This window comes from Malus domestica, chromosome 16 (assembly GCF_042453785.1).
Source record: "Malus domestica chromosome 16, GDT2T_hap1".
Lineage (NCBI taxonomy): Eukaryota > Viridiplantae > Streptophyta > Magnoliopsida > Rosales > Rosaceae > Malus > Malus domestica.
Genome location: NC_091676.1, coordinates 9412379 through 9439672, shown reverse-complemented (window position 1 = coordinate 9439672; position 27294 = coordinate 9412379). Strand labels below are relative to the sequence as shown.

The 27294-nt window shown below is 38.6% G+C and overlaps 3 protein-coding genes across 8 annotated transcripts; 1 reads left to right on the top strand and 2 right to left on the bottom strand.

The window, feature by feature from the left end:
• Nucleotides 1-2016: 2016 nt before the first annotated feature.
• LOC103433167 (uncharacterized) lies at nucleotides 2017-12618 on the bottom strand. 2 transcript variants are annotated; one of them, XM_008371404.4, is made up of 5 exons: nucleotides 12402-12618; nucleotides 11275-11779; nucleotides 3822-3938; nucleotides 3297-3700; nucleotides 2017-2851 (listed from the first exon to the last, which is right to left on the bottom strand). In XM_008371404.4, exons 2-5 carry the CDS (start codon nucleotides 11770-11772, stop codon nucleotides 2473-2475), a joined length of 1398 nt encoding a protein of 465 aa, XP_008369626.1. In that variant the 5' UTR covers nucleotides 11773-11779; nucleotides 12402-12618; the 3' UTR covers nucleotides 2017-2472. The 2 variants fall into 2 exon arrangements, with proteins under 2 accessions (XP_008369626.1, XP_008369627.1); XM_008371405.4 differs by having other exon boundaries at nucleotides 11275-11788; nucleotides 12402-12550.
• An 885-nt stretch (nucleotides 12619-13503) lies between these two features.
• On the top strand, nucleotides 13504-17246 carry LOC103433168 (OVARIAN TUMOR DOMAIN-containing deubiquitinating enzyme 1-like). 2 transcript variants are annotated; one of them, XM_008371407.4, is made up of 10 exons: nucleotides 13504-13782; nucleotides 14134-14304; nucleotides 14389-14454; nucleotides 14533-14616; nucleotides 14751-14873; nucleotides 15505-15557; nucleotides 15676-15725; nucleotides 15811-15911; nucleotides 16481-16761; nucleotides 16893-17246. In XM_008371407.4, the coding sequence occupies exons 2-9, from the start codon at nucleotides 14137-14139 to the stop codon at nucleotides 16742-16744; spliced, it is 909 nt and encodes a 302-aa protein (XP_008369629.1). In that variant the 5' UTR covers nucleotides 13504-13782; nucleotides 14134-14136; the 3' UTR covers nucleotides 16745-16761; nucleotides 16893-17246. The 2 variants fall into 2 exon arrangements, with proteins under 2 accessions (XP_008369629.1, XP_008369628.1); XM_008371406.4 differs by having other exon boundaries at nucleotides 16875-17246.
• A 387-nt stretch (nucleotides 17247-17633) lies between these two features.
• LOC139192668 (protein MEI2-like 4) lies at nucleotides 17634-24977 on the bottom strand. Of its 4 annotated transcripts, none has more exons than XM_070815005.1 (15): nucleotides 24281-24935; nucleotides 23755-23827; nucleotides 23544-23589; nucleotides 22172-22486; nucleotides 21482-21909; nucleotides 21225-21383; nucleotides 20937-21053; nucleotides 20700-20851; nucleotides 20454-20551; nucleotides 19952-20341; nucleotides 19187-19856; nucleotides 18999-19083; nucleotides 18827-18895; nucleotides 18576-18755; nucleotides 17634-18276 (listed from the first exon to the last, which is right to left on the bottom strand). In XM_070815005.1, the coding sequence occupies exons 2-15, from the start codon at nucleotides 23812-23814 to the stop codon at nucleotides 18121-18123; spliced, it is 2925 nt and encodes a 974-aa protein (XP_070671106.1). In that variant the 5' UTR covers nucleotides 23815-23827; nucleotides 24281-24935; the 3' UTR covers nucleotides 17634-18120. The 4 variants fall into 4 exon arrangements, with proteins under 4 accessions (XP_070671106.1, XP_070671105.1, XP_070671107.1 ...); XM_070815004.1 differs by having other exon boundaries at nucleotides 23544-23583; nucleotides 24281-24872; XM_070815006.1 differs by lacking the exon at nucleotides 23755-23827 and having other exon boundaries at nucleotides 24281-24977.
• Between the last annotated feature and the right edge of the window lie 2317 nt (nucleotides 24978-27294).

Sequence of the window (27294 nt, the reverse complement as noted above, 5' to 3'; positions counted from 1 at the left end):
AATATAACAGGCACCAGGATCCTCGCCGGATCCATTCCCTAGGGATCCTAGGGATCCCGCAATCCTGTTCGTTCATTGTATATCTTGCGGTCAGTTTTCGTTAGATACTATTTACTTTTAAATTTTAAAATTTAAATGATTTCTGACTGAACAATATACGATAAATGGACAGGATTGTGGGATCCCTAGGATCCCTAAGGAATGGATTCGGCGAGGATCCTGGTCCATATAACAGGTCATTTATGTAAAGGGATTCTCATTTTGTTGTGTGTGTATATATATATATATAATATACCCATACAAACACACAACATCGTCTGTATTTGTAGAGTAATGTTGGTAAGCGTTCTGACCTTTGAAACCGGCCTCGCGCTGGGAGCTGTCGCTGACTTAGTAGGCTCATATAATAATCCAACAATTAATATATAATATAACAGGTCTTTAATTTAAAGGGATTCTCATTTTTTGAAAAAAATGGAGATTATGCGTAGAGCTCACTTCATATCGAATTTCAACGATCCAAATCGTCTATTTTGTTAGACTTGATTCATAGATCATCCTTGCAAAAATTCAATTCAATCCAAAATCATTTGTTTATTTAATTATCAAGATCAAATTTTATTGTTTCTTATATAACAAATTATTCGTTCATTTATTTGAACCAAATGAGATGTCTTAAATATTTCTAATTTGGCTAATATTTTGCAAGAATAATTTATGAGGTACAAATTGAAAAAATAAACAGTTCGAATCGTTAAAGTTCAATATGACGTAGATCTCATATAACTAATCCTTATTTTTATAAAATAAAATAAAAATTCCTTTCTTTAAAGGCTTCTTATAATATAATATGGTTTAAGTGATGACTTGCCCGAAGAGGAAGTGTGCCATCAATTATTCAAATCTCTAAAATATAAAATGAAGGTTCGCATTGAAGAGGAACAGGTTACTAGGTTTAGGCATTGGACTCCTACTTTTTGTGTCTTTCTGTTTTGTGTGGTCAAGGTTAAATCACATTAATATTTTATATTTTTTTTTATAAAGATAATAAGACCAAAAAAAATAGTAATATAAAATGTTGACGTGGTTTAACCGTGACCACACAAACAAGAGAGCACGGAAGAACACAAAAAGTTGGAGGGCAGAGAATCTTCCTCCTTAGGCATTCGCCAATTGTCGACCACAAAAAATGAATGGATAGGGAGAGAGAGAGCCAACCAAAAAAACAAAAAAAGGAAAAAAATGGAAGTTTGGTGAGACTGGCAGTGCCAGTTGAACGACGAGGTCGGTCACGGGGGACTGCAAATTCTAAAAGGGTTTAGGCATCCGGGACCAACCTCAACCTAAACCAGCATGAGTAAGCGGACCATAAGTGGTGATAGGCTCTCTCCCATCCCTTTCTTCTCCCCCAACTATGACGGTTTCGGTGGATCATCATGATTCATTACACTAGAGGCAATATATTATGTAACAAGATTGCGTGGGCCAAACTGCATGCGCAATCTAGTAAAATTTACCGAACATGACTACTCGTTAAAGTGGTGTTCAATGTCTATTACAAAGATATGTGTAAGTTTTTGTTCACATGTGCTTATTTCATTAGAATATGATAACACGTGACGGTGTACTTGTGTCATATAACATACATAGTAGAATCATGTTTCATGAAACAAGTGTCGTACATATAACTCTAAAAATGTGAAGATCTGTTCCAAATAAGAAAGTTATGCAATCATGTATGGTCTTATAAAAAGTTAATCCACTCTACTGTTACTAATTGATTTTATGATTAGAACTTCTGCTTCCTTCGTGGTACTCGACCTATTGCCAATATTTTTTAAAATTGGAACTTCAACTTCCTTCAAAAACCTCATATTGAGGTTACACCACCATTCATTATTCATGTTATGCTGTTTCGGTAAATTAATTCATAAAGTTTGTCGAAGAAAAGAAACCCATTTGACCTTAATGTTGGCAAGGTTCCACGCACAACTCAAAGGATTAAAAGATAAAAAATTGCTAGGACAAAAGGGGTCGTCTCAACATGAGTGGTGAATCTTGTTCTACACAAGTGATGAAGTTGAAGGCCCGTCTCAGAACCGGTGTGCATTTTATACAAAGTTTGACGCAATGCAACAGTCTGCATTCTGCATAGAAACTAGAAATCGTACAAGGCTATAAGCTTATCAAGGGAAGACATGTAATTCCACACCGCCATGGCAGGTGCTAACCAAGGCAGACTGATCAAACTTGTTTGGTTGCTTAGATTATGCCTCAGATTTCTAAAAATGATCGACACTTTGAACAGGGTGATGCAGGGCCCCAGCTCCTCTTTTATAGAAGATGAAAAACAAAACACAGTTTACCCGGCAGGACTCGGAAGATGATTGTTTAAAGTTCCGACCAGTATTTGACAATGAAGCAACACAACTGAAAGCATGACTTGGATGAATCTACACACCCAAGTTTCGTTCAGCGGTAATGGGGTGCTCTAGTGTACGAAAAGTGAGTAGAGATTGGAACATCTGCCTCAGCTGAGTAAGAGGTACCATGCAATGGTCTTACAAGAGGATCAGCGTACACCAAGCTCTGATCCTGATGGGTTGTGACTGGATAGTACCGTTGGTACGTTAAGGTCCGGTCATAAGATGGTGCTAAAGAATGTGACTGCACCATAACATGTGAGGCTGCAGCAGTGGGAACCTCTCGACTATAAGATTCAGCCACATAATTGGAACGTGGAGCAATTTCTCTCTCTCTCCGCTTCAGCATCTGTGGCCCGTCATACTCGCTTCCATAGGCAACAACTTGATCCCTGGGAACCATCTCCTCTGCAAGTGTCACCCTATGCCTGTGAAAACGCATGAGAATGTTATCTACTATATGAGCATTATGCTCTAATCAATAAAACTAATCTCTCCCACATGTGCTCGGGATGTGTGAGGATTAACTCTCACTGATGAAAATATAAGAGATTGAAAACACGAAGTCGAGATAATGTAACTGTGGTGGTTTACCCGGTGAGGTAATGAAAATAGGATAATGAGGTAGATTGAGTCAGTTACTGCACTGTTTTATTCCTTTTTAAGCTTGTATCAAATGATAAAACTATCCTAGTATATAAAGCTTCGAAAGTTATAAGAGGGGGATATTTCCGGGGGAAAAAACATGACCATTAAGGAATCTCCTTTGTACAATGGAATCGATGAGATATATAGTGGAGAGGGTTAAATGTAGAAAATACCACATAATAACAGCTGAAATAAGTGGGTAAAGAATGCAACAAATGAATATACCTTCTATATGCATCCTGATGGGACATGTATGGTTGTTCAGGCAAGTACGGCTCATGTGCCGCTGCTAAATAATAGGAATCAGCATGATGTGGAAGAGAAGCATGCTGAACATGTCGAGGCTCTAAGCGAGGCCATACATGTCCCACATGTGTTTTGACCTCATATTGATCATAAAGTGGATATGGGATTGCCTGCCTGGATTGCATATCAAACGGCGATGCACGAGTACGTTGCATACCATATGAATAGGAGCCCTCTTGATGGGACAGCCTTGCTGTTGGATGAAATCCTTCTTCTGTAATGGGTGATGGAAATGAGCCTGGTTTTGCCACATTTCGGGGAGAGGCAGCAGAAGTTGGCACTGACTCGGTGAGTGGGCGAAACAATGAGATTAAAGCATGCACCTTCGTCAAAAGCAAAATCCATAAGAAATTTTCCTTTAAAGAAAATAATTTTAAGTGATAGGCAACTAGTTTCAAATAACTTTTAAATAAGGAGCTAAAAGATGTAAATGATGTTACTTACCTGTTTACTATTGAGCTCTTGTTTAAACTTGGAACCTCCCTGATAGTTGTCTCTGATAGCTGCTTTGAAAGCATTTTCAGGAAGAGGTAAACAATCCTTGAAAATCTTAAATCTGACCTGAATATACAAACAAATTGACAAAAAATAAAAATAAAAAATCATAAATTAAGCAAATGGCAGAAGGTCGCATGTTCTGCTATCAGTAAATATACAAAATATTAATTCTGCTATCAGTAAATATACAATATAACATACAAAAGACACAGGTGAAACAAATCTTCATGAAATTTTTTAAGTAGGTCTCACAAAGCATGATGTAACATCTGAAGATTCTAGTCAAAACAAACAAGATGTTTCAAACAGAAAAACAAGGATAAAAGACTGTCAAGTTCCACATTAACAAAAAAATTTGATGGTATTGTGTTCTAGACTTTGGTCCATCAAGCTGGACCCAACTCTTAAACCCTCTCAGTGGGATTGTAACCAAGACCGCAACGCTGATGTTTGGCCATAACTTCCATAGCCCTTGCTCCCCCAATAACACTTACACCTCGACTCTGTTCCACATAAAATCCTATGTCGCATTACTAATATCAGTGCACTATCATTGCAATCACCACAAGCCACAAGCGTCACCAGACACCACCACTGTCATCAATACATTCACTTTTTTTATCTTTAACCAGCTGCATCTCCGCTTGAACTATAATCATGTTCAACCTTCCACTCCACCCTCCACCATCAACTTGTCATGACGCCTTCTCCATATTTAGAACTTTAATTATAACTTTCGGGCTCATTACTTACATTTCCAACAAGTCGACAACACATTAAAGGGAATAAACCAACAACTTTTACCACTCAAAAATGTCACATCTTGTTTCGATTATCATAACACCACCACCACCAATCATTGCCAATCCTTCAATTGTTACTAGCTCAACTAGAATACCTGGCTTAGCTCAAACAATGAGATCTAGTCTAGAATATTAATATTTTTAGGGTCGGTAAGGTTTCTGTTAGGTTTTGGCTCGTCAATTAGTGTCCTTTTCTGTTTAGGATTGTTTTAGGGAAAAAAGGGTGCACCAATTCTTCTCCTAAAAGTGCTAGGAAAGAATCTTAGTTTCCTTATTCAATTTAGATTAGAAATCCTAGAGGTCTATTTGGAATTGGAAAGGAAGTCTAATTTCCTATTCCACTTAGAATAGGAATTATAATCTGTAAAGGACATGTAAACTGCACCCTATGCCTATAAATAGGGTGCAGCAAGTCTTAAATTGTAAGAGAGGAAAACTGTGACAGCCAAACAAGAGTGAGATTAGTTCTAGGGTTTGCAAAAGTTCTATAATCTCTATTATTAATCGAAGGAGCAGTGATTTCTCTGGTAGAGAAATCACAACTGGACGTAGGCATAAGTTCTGCCGAACCAGTATAATTCTTGTGTGTTTCTAAGTTTTTCTATATTTGCTAGTTTAGTCCATTGCCGTTGGTTACATCAAAGAACAAGGTCTAGTGTGGGCGTTTTTCAACAATTGGTATCAGAGCTAGGATCAAGGTATTCTACGATGTCAAAAGGGAAGATGAATGCGGATCAAGGACCTACGTTAAAGCCCTTTGACGGCAAAGATGACTTCATGGACTGGCAAAGGATGATGAAGAACGTACTAATACAACAGGATTTGGATGATGCACTCGATGGTAAGAAGCCGGAAAACATGACAGAGGCAGCATGGACTAAGGTTCTCAAGAAGGCCAAGAGTTCCATCGAGATCCATCTCACAAGATCAGTTCGGTCACACAGCACCGAAAAGATGACTGCCCAGGAAGCATGGGAAAAGTTGGAGAATGTTTATATGGGCAAAACCGTGTCCAATAAACTTTTTCTAAAGGATGAACTATTCGGGCTTCGACTAGAAGAAGGAGGTGATATTGAAGATCATGTATGCAGGTTCCAGAATTGCATAGCTAATCTTCAGAAGGTCGAAGAAACTTACAAAGATGATGATATGGCTATCATCTTGCTGAGGTCTCTACCTTCGTCTTTCAAGCACTTTCGAACAACTCTAATGTTTGGAAAAGAGTCCCTAAAGCTTGAAAACGTAATTCAAGCTCTTCAATCATATGCTAAACTGGATGATATAACTGAAAGCTCTTAAGGCCTTTATGCCAAAGGCAAGGAGAGGGGGCGGGAAAAGACAAAGGAAGAGAAAATCGGCAATAGAGGTAGGTCAAAATCCAAGAAGAAAAAGGAAAAGAAGGAAGGTTGCTTCGAATGTGGTTCAGCCGATCATTGGAAGAGGAACTGCAAGATTTGGAAAGAGAAGAAAGCCAAGATGGAAGGAAGCACAGGTTCAGCTAGTGCAGTCACCGAGCATGAGAGTGACGGGGAGCTTCTTTCAGTAGCATCAGGCTCCAAGGCTTTCACCAATTGGATTTTGGATACCGGATGCACTTTTCATATGTGCGCAGTAAGGGAATGGTTCGATACTTACAAAGAAGTCAGCAACGGGGAAGTCTTAATGGGGGACGATTCTTCATGTCCTGTAAAAGGAATCGGCACTGTTCGAATCAGAATGTTTGATGAGATGATACGAGCCTTGGGGAACGTCAGGTATGTCCCTAGACTAAGAAACAATTTGATTTCCTTGGGTACTTTAGATGAGGCCGGTTATGAGTACAAGTCTAAAAAAGGAAGACTTAGGGTAACCAAAGGATCGCTAGTGGTAATGCGGGGTGACCTACAACCCAATAAGTTGTATAAGTTAATTAGGACCACTATAGTTGGGGGAGCAGCTATTTCTATAAATCAGAGTGTAGAAGACAAGAATGAACTCTGGCATCATAGGCTCGGGCACATAAGCCAAAAAGGGTTGCAAGAATTACACAAGCAAGGCCTGTTGGAAGGCGTGTCATCTTGCAAACTGGACTTTTGTGAATATTGTGTTCTCGGAAAGCAAAGCAATGTATCATTCGCATCTAGCAGTGTAGATAACCAAAGCAAGGAGCAACTCAGCTATATTCACTCAGATGTTTAGGGCCCTGCACCAACTAAATCAAATGATGGAGCCAGGTATTTTGTTACTTTCATGGATGATTTTTCTAGGAAGGTTTGGGTTTATTTCATGAAGCAGAAATCCAAGGTTTTTGCAAAGTTCAAGGAATGGAAAACAGAAACCGAGAATCAAACTGGAAGAAAGATCAAGTACCTGAGAAGTGACAATGGAGGTGAATATACAAGTAATGAGTTCACCAATTACTGCAAGCAAGAAGGCATCATAAGGCACTTCACAGGAAAGAAGAATCCCCAACAAAATGGAGCTGCTGAGAGGATGAACCGAACTCTCATGGAGAGAGAAAGGAGCATGCGATTTCATGCAGGATTGCCTGATAGTTTTTGGGCAGAAGCTGTTAATCATGCAAGTTATTTGATTAACAGGTCACCATCTACAATTCTCGGTTTTAAGAGTGCAGAAGAGGTATGGTCTGAGAAGCCGGTGGACTATTCCAAGCTCAGGGTGTTCGGCTGTAGTGCTTATGCACATATTCCAAGTGATGAAAGGTCCAAGCTCAAACCGAAGTCTACACATTGCATATTCTTAGGTTTTGAGAAAGGAGTTAAGGGTTTCAAGCTTTGGGATTTCAACAACAGGAAAAAGGTTGTCAATCGAGATGTTGTCTTTGATGAGACAACCATACCTCTTAATAAAGTCGAGAGTAGTAGAGAGAAGACGGACGATGCTGAAATTGAAGCAACAAAGATTCCATTAATCAGTTCAGATGAAAGCTCAGGTGGAGCAAATCGAGCAAGAAGCCGAATCTGATGGTTTTGAGGAAGAAGAAGAGCATCAGCATCGTTCACCAGTTATGAATCAGGTGGAGCAAGAAACAGGGCAGATTGAAGGCACTCCAATCCGCCAGACATCCCAAAGGGTTCGAACTCCAACCAACAATCCACCTACATTCCAGAGATGCATAGCACTAGACAAACCTAATCGGAACAAGAAGAAGCCTGACAGATTTGGGTTTGACCAAGACGAAGTTAATTATGCTCTTAACATTAGTCAAGGAGATCCGACTACTTATCGAGAAGCTATAGCTAGTGATGAGCGAGATAGTTGGATAAGTGCTATGACAGAAGAAATGGAGTCTCTTTACAAGAACTCTGTTTGGGAGTTGGTTCCTAAGCCCAAAGACAGAAAGCTAGTTGGATGCAAGTGAGTATTTAGGAAAAAGGAAGGACGACATGAACAAGATGCTGTGAGATTCAAAGCAAGGCTCGTGGCTAAGGGGTACTCACATAAAGAAGGGGTGGATTATGATGAGATCTTTTCACCTGTAGTCAAGCATACTTCTATAAATTACTCTTAGCTATGGCAGCTCAGCATGACATGGAGATTGAGCAGATGGATGTGAAGACAGCATTTCTTCATGGAGATCTAGAGGAGACGATTTTCATGGCTCAACCAGAAGGGTTTGTTGAATATGGGAAAGAGAACCTAGTATGTCAGCTAAGGAAGTCCCTGTATGGCCTCAAACAATCTCCAAGACAGTGGTACACGAGGTTTGATTCATTCATGTTGAAAATCAATTTTAGAAGATGTTTATATGACTGTTGTGTGTACTATCATGTGTTCCAAGATGGGATGATCATATTGCTATTGCTATATGTGGATGACATGCTAATTGCTTGTCAAGACAAGTCTAGAATTCAAGACTTGAAAAAGATGTTGAGCGAGGAGTTCGACATGAAAGATCTAGGTGCTGCACAGAAGATCCTTGACATGGAAATTCAGAGAGATAGGACCGCTGGAGGATCTGGATATCACAAGCCAAGTATATTCAGAAGGTTCTTAAAAAGTTCAACATGCAAGAAGCAAAGGTAGTTTCGACTCCTTTGGCAACTCACTTCAGGTTAAGTGGGCAACAATGTCCTACGTCCGAGGAAGAGCAACAAGTAATGAAGAATGTGCCTTATGCTAATGCAGTGGGCTGCCTCATGTATGCAATGGTATGCACACGTCCCGATATAGCTCAAGCAATCAGTGTCGTTTCCAGATACATGGCAAATCCAAGAAAGCAACATTGGGATGCAGTCAAGTGGATTTTGCGTTATTTGAAGGGTTCTTGGCGACAAAGGATTATGTTTGAGAAGCAAAAAGAAAATGCAAGGGTGTTAGGATATGTGGATGCAGATTATGCAGGAGACTTGGACAAGAGAAGGTCAACTTCTGGTTATGTGTTTACATGTGTAGGAGGACCAATCAGTTAGAGGGCACTACTGCAGCCAATTACAGCTTTGTCGACCACAGAGGCAGAGAATATTGCATTGGCCGAAGCTGGAAAGGAAGCAATTTGGCTTAGTGGCTTGGTAAGTCAAATGGGAATCACTCAAGATTGTGTGAAGCTGAAGTGTGATAGTCAAAGTGCCATTCACTTGGCAAAGAATCAGGTTTTTTCTGGAAGATCAAAGCACATTGAAGCAAGGTATCACAGAATCAGAGATTGGGTGGAGTCTAAGGAAATTTGGATTGAAAAGGTTCATACGGATGACAATGCCGCAGATTTCCTTACAAAGATAGTACCGGCCAAGAAGTTCAAGCATTGCTTGAACTTGATCAATCTCGTTGATTGATTAAAGTGGAGCACCTCCTCACTTAAGGTGCAATGAGGCAAGAAGAAGATTGCCAAGGTGAAGACTCTTGAAGATTTCCAGAGCTACTTAAAAAAGGTTCAAAGATACTCTGGGGTGCAAACGATCAAGACTTGGTTTGACTCACCAAGGTGAAGATTGTTAGGTTTTGGCTCGTCAATTAATGTCCTTTTCTGTTTAGGATTGTTTTAGGGAAAAAAGGGTGCACCAATTCTTCTCCTAAAAGGGCTAGGAAAGAATCTTAGTTTCCTTATTCAAATTAGATTAGAAATCCTAGAAGTCTATTTGGAATTGGAAAGGAAGTCTAATTTCCTATTCCACTTAGAATAGGAATTATAATCTGTAAAGGACATGTAAACTGCACCCTATGCCTATAAATAGGGTGCAGCAAGTCTTAAATTGTAAGAGAGGAAAACTGTGACAGCCAAGACAAGAGAGTGAGATTAGTTTTAGGGTTTAGAGAAATCACAACTGGACATAGGCATAAGTTCTGCCGAACCAGTATAATTCTTGTGTGTTTCTAAGTTTTTCTATATTTGCTAGTTTAGTCTATTGCTGTTGGTTACATCAAAGAACAAGATCTAGTGTGGGCGTTTTTCAACAGTTTCAGACCCCTCAAAATTACAATTCAAGTTTGAGTTTTATGAAATTTGGTCCACTTCCTAGTCCCAATTTTTTGTTTGCCTGTCCATTGGAAGTTCATCAACACATAATCAGAGGGAGCTCTCTTACATCCCATAATCCCTCTTCCTTTTAAAGGCTGAATGACATCCGCCAAACACAATCATGTATTTATACATACTTGCATGCATATATGGACATCAATGTATTAAAAGGCCAAGGCATGGGCGAGGCGTCCGTGGGATAGCTCAGCCTAGGCGTGAGGCGTGAGGCGAAGCCTCACGGGACCTAAATTTTGTAATATATACACTGAGCGTACACATATTATATTAAAAAAGAAGAAGATTATTAATCAATAATCACACACATATTATAAATATATACACACACACATATATATATACACATATATTATATTATATATACACACACACACACATATATATACATATATTATATTATATTTTATACATATATATATATATATAATAGAGGATAAAAAGCATAATGAGCACACATATAACCATACACGTAGACAGCACACACATCCATTATATAAAAAAAATAAAAATCAGAAAAAAAAAGGCAGAGAGACGATAGTGCAAGGAAGAGGTTGCAGTTAAAACCCTACCCAAATTTTGGGTTTGGGAGTTAAAAAAAAAAAAAAAAAGCAGCTAAACAAAGACTCCTGGACTCCTTGAGGCACAGCTTCGGCGACGCCTTCCGCCCACTCCCTCAAAACAGAGGCGGCAACCCTCGCACCCAACCTCAGAGGCCGCCTAGGTGCGCCTTGAGGCGAGCCTTTTAAAACATTGATGGACATATATCTATAGATGTTTTCTTGCAAGACATTCCACAAGAAAAGAAATGCAAGACAAAGTCATGACTGCTGAACTCAGGATGCAACCAATGCATCCAATAATGACATGGCATCTGTTTGGAAAAGATATATACTCCTAGATAAATACAATCACACATGGACAACTTGGATACACAAAGGGTAAGAGTTTTTCTTTTGACTAGTACTAGCATCGAACAATATTATTATTATTATTATTATAAAAGGACAAGGTCAGCAAAATATATACCATGTATATTGTGACATAAATGGTCATGTTTAGGAATCTTTTGGTCTTATATTTTCTAGGACTAATATTTCATATTCATATAAAGCATTATTACCTGTGCAGGGAATTTCCCCTTAAACGCAATTGGTTCCAAATCCACTCCTCCATTTGAAGTTGCCTTGTATGTGCCATAAAGAAGCTTCAAGTCAAAATCATACAGAAATAGCTTTGCACCCGGTCTAATTTTCTTCACAACGTCCACCTTTGCTAATGGCAGCCCAAAAACACGATAGCGATAACATTCGGGTTTCGTTTTCCCACTACACATAAATATAAAACCGGAATGAGAGTGCCCACTATCCTTCTCATTCTTTGTTGGCCGAACCTTTTTTCTACCGGTAGGATTAGCATGGCTAGACAAAGTTGCATGAGCAACATTGGAAGTGGAAGGGCCGCTGTTAGGCACGGGAGCCGACGTAGGTACTGAAGATGCACTTATCTTCATAGATTTCTTCTTGTTCTTCGTCAATTTCTTCTCTATCTTCTTATTCCTATCATTGTGATTTACAGCGACATCTTTTCCCTTTAACGCCTTCCCTCTTTTCTTTGCCATGGACACGCTGTTAAAGCTAAAAGAATGCGTTATTCTTACAATGTAATTCGACGTTATTCCATATCTAATCACGAAAAGATTTCACAAAATGTAGTTGTTTCTAAATACGCTTGCTGACTCTAATATGACAATGCGATTCCTAAACATTGATCATCATATTCAATCTTAAACACATCGCTGTATCCCTCTAATCCCCTAGTTCCTAAAATGTTTATCCAGGCAAAATGAAGGGAAATACAACCAATTCAACACAAGTGGCGATGAATATTTTTCAAATTTCGATAATATCCCAGTGGCTTAATACATTACTTCATAGCTCATACATTTCAATTTCAATACATCTTTCAATAAATACAACTCAAGAAACCCAATTTTGACAAGAAAGATTCCAACTTGTCCAAAATCTCCCATTGCATCAATTAATTATCACATCATCTCCTTAATTACTTAATTTTTCCATCACCCACCAATTTTAAATTATACACAATCTTTTAACTGTTTAGCTAAATGGGGATTCCATATCATCTGAAATGCTTGAATTATTCTCCAATGAATATAATTACGATAAAAAAAAACGAATGTATCAATAAAATTGGAGCGAAAAGATGAGTGATTTGATCGAAGAATACCTGGAAACCGATTCCTCCCAAGATTATTATAACGCTGCTGCTGTCGTTGGTGGAGGTTGAAGACTGAAATTGGGGAGGCGACGCCGCGACGGGCTGAATAGGTGGGATTATTTGGCAAGAAAATATGATAAAGACTTGCTTTCCCAAATGGGCTGACAGTCCTAGGGTTGGTTGGCGTTTCTAGGCCCACAAAGTTGCCCTGTAATGTTTCGGCTTTGGGCTTCAGCTACTTTGGGTATTGTTTGATATGCAGACTGGACAAGATGGAACGGAATGAGACATGACAGGATGGGACGGAACGGAGAGGAAGCAAATATGCCCTCGAATGGAAACAAGAAGGAAGAAGAAGGAGACGGAAATGTTATAATTTTGTGTTCCACGGATGTGGAACAAGTTGTTCCAGGAAAGTGAGGCGGAACGAAAATTCACTCAAAATTCGTCCCGTGGAATAGCGCGTTCCACCCGTTTTAGGAGCACCAAACATGGGATGGAACGCCTCGTCCCACTCTGTTCCGTCTCGTCCCACGTACCAAACGGTTGTTGCACCCATACGATTTCAACGCACTAAATGGCTGACTCATCAGGTGTTTAAAAAAAACAAAAACTATCATGAGGTGGTCTACTGAATATCGACGAATTTCATACCCGTATTTTATACAGTATATTTTGAGTTCGATATTTTGCATTGAACTAGTTACAATTACTTTACTGGTATGTAATCGAACTTGAGATTCTCTTAAAGTGAAATTCTCAATAAATTATTTGTTACTTCACATTTTAATGTTAATTTTCGTGCTAATATTATAAACATTGTATTAAAAATATGAGATGATAGAAAGTTCTACTCTTAAAAACCTCTTTAATATTCCTTTAAATAAAAGAAACTTTAATAAAAAACTTTTGGTACTGTTTACGCTAACGAAAAACCATATTTTTACACAAAAAAATTAATCATGGTACTATTTTCTTTTCTCTTTATTTTTCCATTTACGTTAAAACTCAAAAATTTTAAACCGCGTTTATTAGTTTTTCTTTAAATAAATAATACTAAACCACGCCTGAAAAGTACAATTAAAGTAAAGGATGGGCATGAAATTGAAGCACGCATGTAAATTTATGTGGTGAAGTGAATGCGTGACGAAACCCGGAAAAACAAGTCGTCGAAAGTAGAAAACTGACATCCCAAACAGAAGGAAAACGTCACTAAACTCAACACGCTGGACTCCAACGCGAAGCGAATCGTTTTCCCAATTCCTTCTTGCTACTGCTAAGGCATCAATCGTCAAGTAAAAATCCAGAGAAGCGGCAGACGGCTGTCACTCCACTTCCATATTCCAATTCGATCCCACACCCTGAGCGCACGACGCCGTTTCACCTCTAGGTATGCCCCTATACACTGATATGTCAGCTTCGTTGTATTCACCTCAATTTTACTTCTTTACTGCTAATTGCAATTGTATCCCGCCAGTAGATTCTTGGGTTTTATTGGGTTTTAGCCACAAATCATGAGAACCCTGTTTCTTTCTTTAATTCTTGTTTTTGATCAATTGATTTGGACTAACAAATTTACAGAATGCTGGAATAAAAAGTTCAAACTTTTGGTTGGTATTAGAATCTTGGTAGTATTGGGTGTTCAATTACGATTGAAATTTGGATAATTGAAGTGATGGAAGAATTAGGGTACGGATTTTTTTGAAATGTGAGTGTTGTTTGTTGCTGTTTGTGTGAATAGAGAATGCAGAATCAGGATGGGGTCCAAGTCGATGGGGAAGTGGAGTCTGCAGCATCGGTTGCAACACCTGAGTTTGATGAGTGGGCAAATTTTGGGGACCAAGATATCATGCTGCAGCACTCTGCGATTCGAGCCGAGGAGGCTGAGAAAATTCCCTTCGTGGGGGACAAGGCAATAATCGAAACTACTGACCTACCATTTAGTTAATTTCGTGCAATCGGGTTTTGACCCTTTTGTTATGTGATAAATCTACAGGAACCTCTATCATCACTGGCGGCTGAATACCAATCGGGCAGCGCTATCTTGTTGGAGAAAATAAAGGTTTTCTTTTCTTTCATTTTTTCTAACATTTACCCATATTGGATTCTTATGGAACTAATTATAACTATCCTTATGCAGGTTCTTGGTGAACAATATGCTGCTATTCGGCGTACACGGGGAGATGGCAACTGCTTCTTCCGAAGCTTTATGTTTTCGTACCTTGTATGTCATTGTATATACTCCTTGAAACTGCTTTGATTTTTGTATAATGGGGTGTCTAACTGTTAGCTTCCTGCTGGATGCAAGTATGTATTCTGGTTTTTTCGCTGTTAACAATATCTGAGCTGTCTAAATAGGAGCATATTTTGGAATCACAAGATCAAAGTGAGGTTGACCGTATCAAGGCCAATGTTGAACAATGCAGAAAAACACTTCAAAGCTTGGGTTATGCAGACTTTACTTTTGAGGATTTCTTTGCGGTAACTCTTTTATTTTCACACTTACACTTTGTATAATTGGTTCATTCATTTCTTTTTTGTATTACGCTGATGCATTTCTGATATTGAGTAAAGCCACTGACTTTATGTGTTAGCCCTTTTTGTTTTCAACATGGTTTTACGCTGTTGAGATGAATAAGAGTTTTGTATGATCAACTATTGGAAGTCACTGATGATTTAAACATTGTATGTGATATCTCTGCACCATGTATTTTATGCATATAGTGCCTGGAAGCACATATTTTGTTTCCCCAATTTTCAGAGCATTGTTAGCCCATATCTTGTTGATATATGGGATTTCAAAGGCTCCGGCATTACATCATTTTTTATTAACGTTCTACCACTTAAATATACTAAAGCTAATAAATTCATGCTTTGAGAGGTGATTATAGCATCTAGAATCTGGTTGTCATCTTATAAAGTGTGCTTATAAGGCCGTGGTCCCAATACATGTGGGTGATACATACAGTACAGAAGTATCATCATATTGTTCCAGTTAGTTGCATTTATTCCTGTTCACAAAAACAAAAATTGACCAGACTATAAAAAGTCTCAAATATATAACTCTTAAAAGAATACTATGATTTCTAACTCCAAGTCGAAAAAATTTCAGTTATTCCTTGAGCAGCTGGACAGTGTTCTTCAAGGAAATGAAGAATCTATAAGGTGCAGATAGTTCTTTTACTTCAGACATTTTTTGACAAATTGAAAATTGGAAGTAATTTGATGCTAGTTTTGAGCTGTGTGCAGAACTGCCATAAACATGATTTTCTATTTCTTGCAGTCATGATGAACTCATACTTAGGAGCCGAGATCAGTCAGTATCTGATTATGGTGAGTGGATTTATATGACACAATTCTTAAGTGTGCTATTTTATCTCTCTATTACTTGACACACCTGACACATTTGGTTGGTTAGTTGTGATGTTTTTTAGATTTGTTACCTCTGGTGAAATCAGGAAACGCTCAGAGTTTTTTGAGCCTTTTATATTGGGATTGACCAATGCAACCGTAGAGCAGGTTTGTTCAATGAAATTTGTTCAGCCATCTCTCAGTGCATGATTTTATTCATTCTTGATAGAGGTTGTCCAAGTTATTTTCTTTGAGGTACCACACTATGTTTCTTGGGAAAGAACAAGAAGATGATTAAACCATATTAATATAACAAATAGTGATGTATTTTCAATATATCTTGCAAAGAAAATGGTGGTCCCTTTGCTTCTTATCTACATTCTCCATGTCGGGCCGTGATGCTAATTATGTTATCTGCATTAAATTACTAAGTGCTCGTTTGGAAGTGCTTTTAAAATGACTAAAGCGCTTTTAGAGAAATGTTTTTGGGTTCCAAAAGCACTTTCATTTTTGCTAAGGATTGCTTCCAAAAGCACTTGCAGCCATTCTAAAAGCACTTCTAGACAAGCTCCAAGTCTTGTGTGGTTGCAAGTCAAGTCGGTCTCATGGAGATGGTTTATTTCTGCAAAGCAATTTGAGATTTCCATGGTTATTAGCTTAAGACTAGAGAACAACAACGTCAATATCTGATCTGTCTCCCTTTGTCTCCTTCTCATATGTGATTTGTCTTCATATAGTTTTGCAAATCGTCAGTGGAACCGATGGGTGAAGAAAGTGACCACGTGCACATCACTGCCCTGTCAGATGCACTGGGTGTGCCAATCCGTGTTGTGTACCTTGACCGTAGCTCATGTGATAATGGTGGTGTTAGCGTGAATCATCATGACTTCATTCCTGCTGGAAGTGATGCTCCAAAAGCTAGTGAGGGCTCTGAGAAAGTCAGTCCCTTTATTACCTTGCTTTATCGCCCAGGTCACTACGATATTCTCTACCCAAAGTGATGCTCTCACCTGTTCCTGTAAGTACATCTTTGCATTGTTTATTAGAATGTTTGAATCTTAGCTTATATGCTGCGGCTTATCGTTCTCCATTTTGGGGTGGGGTTAAGTTGAGTTTGTTTATACCTTACAGGCAATTGGCAATGTCCAGGTTAGTGATCGAGACAAGCTGAATGTGCTGACAAGAGTTTGATGCTACAAGGTAAAAGGCCAAAGCTCTCATTTAGTTGGAGAATGTAACTTTGCTCTGAACTGTTAAAAGTGAGTGAGGCCAGAAACACAACATTTGCCTGAAAAAAAATGGGAAATCAGTTCTAGGACCGCCAACTGTAAACGAGCAGGACGTAGTTTCATCATCGATAAGAAATTGCAATTTAAAAAGTGACTGCTGCTTCTGTAATGGATGTTTGCAATTTAAAAAGTACCTGTTGTTTTGATTCTGTAATGGATGTTTCTTCATTTATGCCCAAATCATATTAATTCAAGGTCTTAGCTTTTCGTGGAATTTATGGTATGTTGTAGATATGTATCGGAATTCGGAAGAGTGTTTCTTCACATATGCTGTATCTAAATTTCAATTTCATACGACGAAAACATTTGGAAAATAAATAAGTGAAGGTTGACGAATAACTGCTGTATCTTGAGATTAACCCGGACAAGGCAAATTTTGTCGAATCAGTCGTAACTTTCGCGCTACAGATAGTGAAAGAGAGATATACAAGCCGAAGTACTCAAATCCCGCGCGAGTTGAGTACTTTGACTTGTTAATGTAGAACGTTCATCGCAAGCCACCACCAGTCGCCGATGAGTGATTGGAGGGCTGTCGATGAGCGATTGGCAGTTTCCGATGAATTATACGAATACATGAATAATGAGTTTAATTATTCAAAAATAAAAATTAAACACTCTTATATATTAATAGTTACAAATGTGCTCCCCCAAAGAACTAAATAACACAAACCAGAAAAGAAAAAATACAAAACGGAGCAGTTATTAACCTCATCAAACCGCAGTTTACAATCTCTTCTTCCTGCTCAGAAACTCCTATACATAGAATACATTTTTCTCTCTTAAAGTAAATACTCTTAAGATCACCCAAAATTTCGACGCTCCAGCCGATGCTCCTTTTCTTCTTTTCGTCTTTTGTCCTAACTGTTTCGAAATTTAAAAGAAAAATGGTGAAAAAAAAACCGGAAAATCGCTTAGTATTGGCTAAGCATTCGTCCTCTAAGGTTTCAACGGGCTTGTAAGAAACACCGCAAGATCTTTCCTCGGCCCTCTCTTTAGCCACCCAAAATATGCGTCGCCAAAGATTCAGGGTGGAAGCAAATTAGAACTTCTGTACTGTAAGGTTAGTGCCTGGAAAAAATATGCAGCGTTTAGTCTGATTCCTTAGCAGAACCTGCAGATGTCTCTCCGCTGTAAGAATGGTCCTCGTCTCCAAAACTTGGTGGACTTCCTACATGGCACTCATCGTGGGTGACTGTTCGAGCTTTTCCAGGTCTTGTGCGAACATGCCCCATTGGGAAGGGCACCTGTTGATCAAGAACTGTCAGCATGTAATCTCTCCATCTCACATATTACTGTTATTCTCTTATTATTATTTGGATATATTTAAGGGAAGTGAATCAGCCTTTTTTAGCTTCTCACACACCCTTCTTCATTTCTAACCACTGGATTGAATAAATCAAATGGAATCAATGGCCAAGATTAAACAAGGGTGTGTAAGAAGCTAAAAACAGTGTGTTCATCATTTCCCTATACTTAAAATTTGAAGTTGCACCATTTACTTCCATTTGAACCGAGTGTGTGAGTTCTGTCACCATCAACATACCTGATCACCGGCATTTGGGCCACCAGTATTGAAGAGAATGGGACGACATCGCTTATCCTCATTCATCAAGCTTGAGTTCTGGAAATGTGCTATCAGAGCAGCTTTTCCCTGAATTCGAGCATATGCAAGTGATGCCACCTTCTCACTGTTGAACTTCTCCCATTTCTTCCCGTTGAATGACTGCAAAAATTGGACTCTTATTTAGCTTTGCATATTTGTTTTATCATCTTAAAGCTTTACAGAAAACAAACCTGATAAAATGGAACAATAATTTGAGGATCAGTCAAATTGATGAACGCGTATCCCACATTGCATTTGTTCTGCAACAGATATGAAGACCATGTTCATCATACTGCTACGAGTGTGAAATTAATATATCTGAAACCACATCACAGGAAATAACCCAGACATGAAGTCACTTGCCTTAAAATCAATTGGTAGATAAATGAAATCATAAGTTCCTCGATGGCGATCATCGATTGCAGCCAATAGCATCTTTGAAGTATACCTGTCGATTCAAACACATTGATCCGAGAATTATTTAAGTGCCAAGAAAGTTAAAAAAGAGCCATTAACAAAGATGAACTTTCTTTCTATTCAGAATCACTTACTTGTTGGGAATGTTCTTTATCATAAGTGTTGTTCGGTTGTCTTCTCCTCGCATGATGCGATCAACATCAAGTTCATACTGCTTTTTATTGTCACCCTGATTAACACTGCCTTCATTTCTACGACTTCTTGCATGCTCAGTAGGCGGATCAAAGGCATTCATCATGGGAATCATCTGGCCTCTTCCAGGAAACATCATGCACCTCTGATGATGGGCTTGCAGTCCTGCATTTTTGTGGGCAATTGGCAGGTCCATGCTGTTTCCACCAACATGGGGGAACATGTTATGAGAAACAAATTCCATTGAATGTGGTGAGTTATTTGAGATTCTCATATTCCCAAGAGAGCCTGGATGAAGCCCAGATGCCTCGGGGGATTCTCCTCCATATGATTGTCGTCTGTCCCACAGAGAAGGATTAACCACTGGTGCTGACCCCACATGATGGTTATGTATAGGCAAACCTGGGTTTAACATGTGAGATGGTGCTCTAGGAAGTCCATGAACACGTGTTGGGGGATGGACTGCAGAAATGGGATGAGCTGAAGAAAGTCCATTGACAAATGATGGTGAGTTTGGCCATATCATTCCGGGAGGCTGAGGGTGATAGGAGTTGTTCCATGCATATTGATGTCCAGGAATAGGGCAGCTAACATTACCTGTAGAGCCAAAAACTGAGGAAGAGAGCGTAAACAGAGGATCAAGATAAGAAAAGATTTCAATCTGAAGAAAAATAAAGGAGTGTGCAGTTTGTAAATCATCCACTTACCACCTTCATTTAGTTCAATTGAGTGCCCATTGGAGCTTACTCTGGGGAAGTTCCTGTTATCAATTCTTTCTGGTGGTCTCGCATTGATACTTGCAGATACATTGCCCAGTGAACTGCAGTTGACTGAATTAGTTAGACCATCATGATACTCTGGAAGTGAATGAGGATGGAAGGCTGGCGAGCCATGGATGTCAAACTTCAACGAGCCTGGTGAATGAACGGACTCAGCAAAGCCAGACTGATTCCCAACTGATTCAGCTCTCAGAACAGTAGGTAAGCTGTTAGGAACGCTGGAAGAGACCCCATAGTGGAATGCGTTTTCAAGGGACGCAGCTTGCGTTGCAGCATGTACAGCCATGATACTTCCATTATCTGTGCAACTGGATGTAACTGATCCATGTGGAACTGGGCTTGTTAACGACTCATTATGAGACCAAATAAAGCTAATATGTGCTTCTAAACTAGATCCGACGAGGATTTTTAGACAAACAGTAATACTTACCAGAAAATCCAGTGATAGCGTCAGGAGGGCTAGTCTGCTGCAAATACAGGCCACATTCATCTTGCTCTAACAAATCTGGAGATAAATGTATCCCCAAGCTGCAATTTGAAAACAGAAGATGAAAAGAAAATCAGTGATTTTCTAACACTACAACAACAACAACAAAGCCTTTTCACTGCTCGAGTAAAAAGAAACGCAGAAAATAAATACAGGCAATGAAGGCAAAGTTATTGTGTAGGACAATACCTCCGTCTTGCACCTCCAGGACAGCTTGGCTCAAGCTTAATTTGCTTCCCAGAAATTTCACTGTTGTTTAAGGCATTAAGAGCAGCGTTTGCAGCTCTAATGTCATAAAATTCAATAAATTTATGATGACCTCTGCTTGGGGTTTCACGGATCTGCACTCCAGGTTCAAGAATGACAATGCATTAGAACTTATGCTTTTGCCACAAACAACTATAACAAATGGAAAAATATATTCACCTCTTTGATTTCTCCATAGACACCAAAAATCTGGCGTAATTCATCATTTGAAACAGAAGAATCCAGGTTAAATACTACAAGGGTGCCCTGATTAACATCTTTCTCAGAAGAGTTGTCCTGACAATAGATAACCCACGTAATTAGCCATATAAAATGTGCATGCATGATTTAAAGCTATTTATAAATTAGCAATAAAATTCTCCTATGTAACAATAATCATGAAAAATACTGACGTTCTCAAAGGAACCACATGCCCAGATCTAGAGGGATAACATTGTGAGAACTCACCTTTGGAATCGAGTAATGTATGTCAAGCTTCCGGTGCCTCAATGGTTTATTCTGCAGTGATTTCATCGCATTACGAGCTGCTCTAATGTCATAAAAGGATATCATAACAAAACCACGATGCTTGCAGGCTGTATAAAGAGTGTGAATATCTCCATATTGCTGCATATTCCAGTTATCAAAATTTCAGTACTCAATGGCCAAAGAATAATTAATGCTGAAAATAAATACAAATCCCACAACTAAGACATCCAGCATACCTCAAACAGGGTTCTCAACTCAGAATCTTCAATGTTACTGTTTATATTTCTCACGAACAAAGTCCGGGAAGGATGTTCACCATTAGGGTGTTCTCCAACTACTGAACCATTGCATGGCAGACCATTAGAAACTTCTCCAGGATACTCAGAGTCCTTTAAACCAGCTGCCAAACCATCATCTCCCAAATCCATCCCTCCAACACTGCTAAAAAGGTCCAACTCCTCCATATCATCCCTAGCACTGAGTTGGACCGTATAGTCAAGTCCATCAGTAACTCCAGAAAGCAACTCGTCATCATTAGGGAGGAGGTTTCCGATGGTTTGGGCCTCAATTTCTTCAAGGGATTCAAACGCTTCCTCTTCATCATAGTGGGAGGCAACCGTATCAACAGAATGGCCATATAGTACATTGTTTGACGATAATCTTACTGCATCAGAAAATTTTCATTTTCAACAAAAATCACATAGAAAGTAAGCAACGAAACTGAATCAATCAAAGAATCTACAGCCTAGAACAGAGTTGATACAGCAGAATGGCAATATTCTCACTGCACCGGAAATTCAACAAAAATCATATGGCAAATATGCAATGAAACTGAAGCCACCAAAATAACTACAGCACAGAACACATTATTAGCTGGCACTGGAAACAGAACTGCACAGAAGGAATGCTGAAGTCAGAAGACTTACACTTCTTACTCATTAGCTCCGACAATGAACTTGAGAAAAGGCTACTCTCATACTGAGCTCCCATCATATCGACTTTACCACCTTCTCCAAAATAAGATGCTGTCGCAACATTTACATTAGATCTTGCTCCTGAATCATGGTTCATGGTTCTTGACAAATTCAAGGAATGACTTAAGGCTCTCTCTGCTCCCACTGCTTGTCTATTGAAGACGGGATGCACTTTCTGGTCTTGCATAACGAAAAATTCAGGATGGTCCAGAGACTTCACTGTCTGACACTTCTCCAGAGACGATGAAGCGAGTGACTTCTTACTAGCTGTTCACAAGATTAGAATCAGTACTTGCTCCTTAATAGAAGCAAAACTAATTGTCATGATGAAAGGGCATAACATATAAACTTCTTTTTTCCAGGTACAAAAAGGGGGCAGACAGCTCTAATTCATACAGATGGTATTGATTCAGGAATTACTACATAATTACCCATGAATTATCCCAATAGAACTAGAGTTATTAGTTGTGATCAAACTTAGAATTGAGGGGACACTCTGTGACACCCTATTTTAATTATAGGCTATTAGGCATGAATATGAAAATTTATAAATGTGTTAACGAGGTTGAAAACATGACTCTTGTAAGCAATAATATGAGATTCATGGGAGAAAGACGTTTCAGAAAAGGAAAAAGGTTATGAAATAAATATTATCCACACCCAGAATCTCATATTGAATCCACTCAACGTTGCAGATCTACAACTAATTAGCTGAAAAGAAAAATTGTTACGGCAACCATCCTCTCATTCATTCCTCCACTCCTTATCTTTATCACTGTAATCATACATTTCATCTTGTGGATCAACACCATCAAGTCGTGCTCATCACCAATCCTATCGACTGCTCAAAATTCAGAACTATTCCTCTTAACAATAAAACAGACCCTCACACTGAAATCCCTATCAACACCCCACATCCCGCGTCTCTTTTCAGGAAAGGTAAGAATAACTTCTGCATACTAGAGGTCGATCCAGTTACTGAATAAGTAACTAAGATGATTACTGGCACAAAATTAATTTTCAGCATGAACACAAATGGAAACTTCTTGATTGAAATGGTAATAAAAAACGGTAACAGAAACTTCTTGACAGGTTGGATGCCAAGAAATAACAGACGATTATAACTGTCAGGTAATTTCTCACAGCTATGGATTAATTGAGATGACATATTAGTTCAACAATCTTATGGTGGTTTCTTTTTACCAAAAATAAATATTCTCACAATTAATTATTAACGCCCTCTAACCAAATGGTTTAACAAGTTCGATAAGAATTAAACGGTGAGACTGCAAACGAATGCAAGTTACAGATTGGTGGTACTGACCATGATTATCAGGCAAGTTATCTGACTTCCAAAATCCAACCTGCCTCTGCCAAAATTTTCAACACAGAGAATAAATAAAACTAGAACTCAATGAAGAAAACCGAACTAATAAAGCAGTTCTTGTCAATATGATAAAACTTCGAATTCTGTAACCGACGCTCAATTTTACTGCAGATGGGAACAGAAGGATGCACAATTGTTGGTTCCTTACCTCATCGGAGAAGAACGACGAGGAGGACAAACCCTTAAGGTCCATTATCTCAGATGGCATGACGAAAATTATACTGCACAAACCATATATATTTCAAAAAAATTCAAAAAAAAAAAAAAAACTCCATCTCCAGCAGCCACGTCTAAAAACTTATTCAAAATTATCCTTCCAGCATTAAAAAAAAATCTAGCACGCCAAAAATCACAACAAACTTTGACAATTTTGATACGCTTCTCGGAATTACGGTGAATTTATAAGCTGGAATTGAAGAGAAAACAATCTACTAGTGGAATGAGCTCAAGATCTCGAACAAAAGAAGCTAAATTATGAAAAATTTAGCGAAATCCAAACCGCATTTAATAAAAAGAAAGGTAACTACGAATCCTAAACAATCACACAACTCATTTAGTACCAAATCCGCGAGAAATTCACACAAGATCAGCGAGATCACGAGCAACAATAATTAAACAAATTAAAAGGAAAAATAAATCACTCAGGCGAAAATTGGAGGCGGAATTCAGCTCACCTGTGAACTTGCTGAGCCGCCGACGTAACCGATCAGACGACGATCAGACGAACGCGGACGTCGAAATCACAATTGGAGTAAGAAATCGATGCCGGACACCAGACGGAGGAACAGAGGGAGAGAGAGGGAGAGGGAGGAGAGAGAGGAATTTAAACCGAGGATGCAGAGGAGGAGGGAGAGACGACGAGGATATAAAAAATGGAATAAATTACGGCATAAGGCAAGGGGATTGGAGAAGGGATCATCTAGGCATCTGTGCCGTGTAAGATCCTCTTAAGCTTCTTTGATGCTCTTTTTCCCTGCATTGCACGCCAACCATTTTTTTTCTTCTTTTCTTTATGCCTTCTTCGTTCTCCTCGCTGCACGTTTTCTCCTCCCTCTCCTGCTCTTTCAGCTCCGCCGGTCGTTGGAATCTATGGAATTCTCCGGCGAGATGCGGAGCCCTCCCGCCAGAGAGAGAAAGAGATGGATTTTTTGTGGCCTTTTTTGCTGGGGAGGGTGGTGTTTGGATTCTTCTGTTTTTTTTTTTTCCGGGCAGACGGAAGAGAAATAGAAAACCGGAATCACTTGACCAGGCTCCTACAAACACGAGAGAGAATTTTGGGGGGAGGTGGCCGTTAAAACTGTTTAACGGCGTTAAATCCCAATCCGTTGTGTGGCCTCGGTAAAGGAGGGGCCTTGCTGTGATTGGCAACTCTCTCTCTGTCCCGATGACACGCTGGCAAGAAAAGGCTTTGAGTTTGTGTAGAGCCGGTCACTAGTGAAATGACGAAATGCCCTTCCGTTTTGAGATTGACTTTGTAGAAACGCCTATTACTTTTTAGGTAATTTAGTTGGACGGGGTCCACATGGAAGAGACAGGGGTTTGGGCCCTGGGCCTGGACGCTGATTTTGAAAGAAAACTTACATATAATGGACGAGAAATCCTACACTTATTATATTTTTTATATTACAATTATTTCTCTATTAAAAGTAGGACCAACTTACATATATGGGTTTAACTCTATCAGAAATGTGATACAAATACAATAGCAATAGCATTTTTTATAATAGAGATCCATTATTGTGGCGTCATCGACTAATAATATAATCTTTTGCACATGACATTGCCGTATTAGTGTTTCAGAGGAAAAAAAAACATTGTATTATTGATTGAAGACGTTATGATGGCAATGTGTGGATTACATGTCAATCCTTTTCTGATTTAGGACACAATTGAAATACTTTGTGAATATCATTTAATTTATACTAAATAAATATAATTAAAACTTGTCTAATATTGTTAAACTAACTACATGGTGATAGACGGTAGGTTGATGGATTAGGATTAGAATAGTTCATAATTATTTTTCTAATGAATAGTACAAGTTTTTTTTTTTGGTCCATATAGTACAAGTCACTTGTATATGTATATTCTTGATGCGAGTAAAATTTTAGTTAGTCTATGAGCTTTCACAATAGTTTAGATCTTGTTAGTAAATTTAAAATTCGTCAATTTAATTGCATGGTAGGGGTACAAGACCCGCAATGAGATTCACCACAATTTAAATTTGATCTCCGAACACGTATTTAGAATTGAACAAGACTCACATGTGTGTCATACCATCATACTAACATAATTTTGTAGAAAACTTTAACAGATAAATTAATAGTGCATTTTTTGTTATATTCATGAACTATTCAAAACTGAACAATGCCCGACTTCACAAATTGTGAGGAACTTTCTTTCCAAAATATTTCGTCATCGTATCATCAAAACATCATAAATCGACTAAAAAATGTTTTGAGAATTAGTTTTTTTTTATCATAATACTTGTGACTTATACCATACCTTAAATTATTAATCAAACTCATGAATTGACAGAAATCTTAACGTCACAAGTAACATGAATTGGTTGCATCCACTTCGGGTTGGGTTCGGTAGCAGACGGGACACACTCTTTCCCTCACCTGGAGATGCGTGCGCGGTTTAAACTATGGCTGTCGTAGCTGCAACGTGAAACACGCTGTTATTTTCCGTTTCTGGATGAGAAACCCACTTTCCGATATTAACAGACACGCGGCCAGCTCGCATTGGATGGAGTTGTTTTATTTGTTTGCAAAACGCAATCAGGATTCGCTTTACCCGATAACATGGCGGCAGTTGTAACGGCAGTTAAGTGCCATTAGGACAAACCCAAAAATGGGATATCTCTGCTTGGTGATGTAACAGGACAAGAACAATGCGTCATGAGTCGACGCGTGTACTCGGATTCGTTCAGCTATCATTCGTTGATGGGAGATTACTAAGGAGCCCCTGTACAAAGTCTGATTAGTGAAATATATAAATTGTGGCTGGGTTGGTCCCACTCCCAGATAAAAATCTTTGGTAGAAATGCCACTTTCATGATCAAGTAGAATTTTGTGTGTGGAAATAGTCTGTCATCATTTATCGTGACATCTTTGAGTAATAATACATTTATAAAACAAAATATGTTAACGTATGATATAATATTTATTGAAACGTAAAGTCATCGTAGCGATTTACAAGTTACGTTACTCTCTAATACGAAAAGACCCGTTTAATTGTGAGTGTTATCATAATGATTATCCGACTTGCAAAACTGCTAATGTGTCCTATATTTCATGCCGAAATATATTTGTTTTAATTATTAGTTAATACACCGACAGTAAAGTGGAATGTCCCATTTACAAAAGACATCAAATTATAGACTATTCAAAAATCATAAATCATAAGCCAAAACCAAGAGCCTTTCATGCTCTGCGGAAAAGAGCAAGACAAATTATGTTGGATGACATTTAATGAATATTTATTTGTCAGGTGGTAAATTATGTGGCTTGTATAAAGGACTTAAAATCACTTTTTATAAGTTAAGTCAGTTGATTAAAGTAGTATAATCTCCTCTTTACGTGATGTAAATCTCGAACTACAATGCTATTTGCATGGGATTTGCCTGTTGAGTCGATGGAGTTCCAAGGGAATGCACAGTTGGTTCTCGTTGCATTAAAACTTC